This window comes from Benincasa hispida, chromosome 5, assembly GCF_009727055.1.
Source record: "Benincasa hispida cultivar B227 chromosome 5, ASM972705v1, whole genome shotgun sequence".
Classification (NCBI taxonomy): domain Eukaryota; kingdom Viridiplantae; phylum Streptophyta; class Magnoliopsida; order Cucurbitales; family Cucurbitaceae; genus Benincasa; species Benincasa hispida.
Window position 1 is genome coordinate 28,241,152 of NC_052353.1, and position 2,612 is coordinate 28,243,763.

Consider the following 2,612-nt stretch of genomic DNA (forward strand, 5'->3'; position numbering starts at 1 on the left):
CGTTAATTTCTTCGAATCGCATTTCCACCTTGCGCCAACACATTTTCTGCACAAAATACATAAGTTAGCTGTTTTAATACGATGGACGCATGCGATCGCAATGTTGTGAACTTAATGCTTTTGGATGCAATATTGTATATTTTTACCATCGCGATCCTGTATTATTTTATAACATTGCGCTGTAATAACGTGCATTTTCGCCCATTATCAAACTACAATCTCAATCTTTTGAGGATCAACATTGATATCTGTTGCAGACAACACGTGTCCTAGAAATTCCACCTGGTCAAGCAAAAATTCGCATTTGCTGAACTTAGCATATAACTGCTTCTCATGTAGTGTTTGCAACACTATCCTAAAATGATCAACATGTTTTTCTTTTCTACCTGAATACACCAGGATATCATCTATGAAAACAATTACAAACTGATCTAACAATGGATGAAATATCGTGTTCATCAAATCCATAAACACTATTGGGGCATTAGTTAGTTTGAATGGCATAACAAGAAACTCATAATGCTCGTATCTAGTTCTGAAAGTCGTCTTAGTGATATTTGACTCCTTAACTTTCAACTGGTGGTAGCCTGATCTCAGATCAATCTTTGAAAATACTGATGCTTCTTTCAGCTGGTTAAATAATTTGCCAATACAGGATAACAAATACTTATTCCATATAGTTACTTTGTTTAGCTGTCTCTAGTCAATACATAATCTGTGAATGTGTCTTCTTTCTTCTTCACAAATAAAATGGGCACTCCTCAAGGTGACACACTGGGCCTGATACAAGCTTTATGAACTAATTCATGTAGGTTACCTTTCAGTTCCTTCAGCTCAGCTGTAGCCATCCTGTATGGTGTCTGTGAGATGGGTGTTGTCCCTGGTATCAAACCTATAGTAATTCCACCTCTCTATTAGGTGGTAATTCTAATAACTCCTTAGGGAAAACATCAATAAATTCCTGTACCACAGGCATATCCTCTGGTCTTATCTTCCTCAGCTGAGAAACTGTTACATGGGCCAAGTATGCTACACAATCTTTACCCAATAGCTTCCTAGCCTTTACTTCTGAAATCAAACAAGTAGGGAACATTTTTCTTACCCCTGTAAACACTACCTCTGTTTGATCTGGTAATCTGAATATCACTTTTTTCTTATGATAACCAATAGATGTGTGATATTTAAATAAGAAATCCATCCCCAAAATAGCATAAAACTCTAATAGTTCTAAGGGAATCAAATCAATCTCCATGTGTTGTCATTCAATGAGAAGTTCACTATTTCTATAATAATTATCAACTACCAACACATCGCCAATAGGTATAGAAATAACTAATCGCCAATAGAGATAGAAATAACTAACTTTGCAAGCATAATTTCTAGTATCATATCAATATTCAATGCAAACATACTAGAAATAAATGAATGAGTCCCTCTTGGATTAAATAATACATGTGCAAGTCTAGCATGAATAAAGACCATATTAGTAACGACATTAGATTCATCATCAGCCTCTTGTTGGGTCATAGCGTAAACCTTGCCCGACTGACGTGGTCGTCCCGTTGCACCCTTCTGTTTGGCACCACTAGTGCCCTTATCACCTGTTGTGCCTTCCTTAGGCTTCATCACTATCTGGAATGCTGTCTTTTGCTCAGTTTGTGCTCCTAAAATTAACAGGGAACATTCCCTTCTGTAATGTCTAGGCTCTCCACATTGATAGCAAACATTTTTCCGCTTATAACATGACGTGAATGAAGTTTGGCACATCTGATACACCGAGGCTTCCTACCTATAATGGCCTCAAACTCCCTTAAATATCATAATCTAGATCCCTCAGTTGTCTGGGTGGGTCTCTACTGCCTTTCCACTATTGACTGCCTGTTGTACTATCCTGCACGGTCGCTGGCCCACTAAAATGGAGCTTAAAATCTTTCCTGCCAGACTCTTCTGGAATAAACTTCCTCATCTCCCTTCTAGAGACTTCCCTGTCTTGCCTATCCTCTATCAGGTTCTCTTCCACTCACATCGTAGTCTCCACTAACTGGAAAAAACATGTCCAGTTAGTTGTAGTAGTAGTAGGAGTTCGTATTCTCATTTCAAACCACTCTCGAAACGTCTACATCTATCTTTTTGCTTCAGCTATGATCATAGAAGCATACTCGGATAACTCGGTATACTTTTGCTCGTACTCAGCACCTGTCATATGCCTTGAACGAGTTTCAGGAACTTGTTCCTCTTCACCTCACGGTATGAAGCATGATAATATATGTTTTAAAAAATTCACTTAAACTCGTTCCATGCCATTTCTTCTTATCTGTTTCTTCTAGAATCTATCACTCTCCACCATTACTCTGAACATTTATATAATAAAAAAATTGCTAATTTGATCTTACAGTCCTCGAGGCATCCGGTTATTTGAAAATATTTCTCTAACTGGATTAACCATGTAACAATCCAACCTTTCTAAAACTCAGACAAGGGTCATTACTCATAAATGCGCACTTACGTTCAAAACACTTTTACCAATAAAATATAATTTTATAAAATCAAGAAAGACCAATTAAAAATAGTTTACAAAATTAGTAAAATAATAAAATAGGCAAATAAAAAAC

The 2,612-nt window shown here is 36.9% G+C and overlaps 1 protein-coding gene across 1 annotated transcript; it reads right to left on the reverse strand.

Annotated features, from left to right (window-relative positions):
• Positions 1-207: 207 nt before the first annotated feature.
• On the reverse strand, positions 208-1,626 carry LOC120077282. The gene is made up of 3 exons (XM_039031172.1): positions 1,364-1,626; positions 908-1,136; positions 208-630 (listed from the first exon to the last, which is right to left on the reverse strand). Exons 1-3 carry the CDS (start codon positions 1,624-1,626, stop codon positions 208-210), a joined length of 915 nt encoding a protein of 304 aa, XP_038887100.1.
• Positions 1,627-2,612: the final 986 nt, after the last annotated feature.

Excerpts from the sequence above, each read along its gene's own strand:
- LOC120077282 (XM_039031172.1), bottom strand. The coding sequence starts at position 1,626 with ATGAAGCCTAAGGAAGGCACAACAGGTGATAAGGGCACTAGTGGTGCC. Across the intron at positions 1,137-1,363 it reads CTAGAAATTATGCTTGCAAA|ATTACCAGATCAAACAGAGG; the intron begins GTTAGTTATTTC and ends AGTGATATTCAG. Across the intron at positions 631-907 it reads AATTACCACCTAATAGAGAG|CTGAAAGAAGCATCAGTATT; the intron begins GTGGAATTACTA and ends TTATTTAACCAG.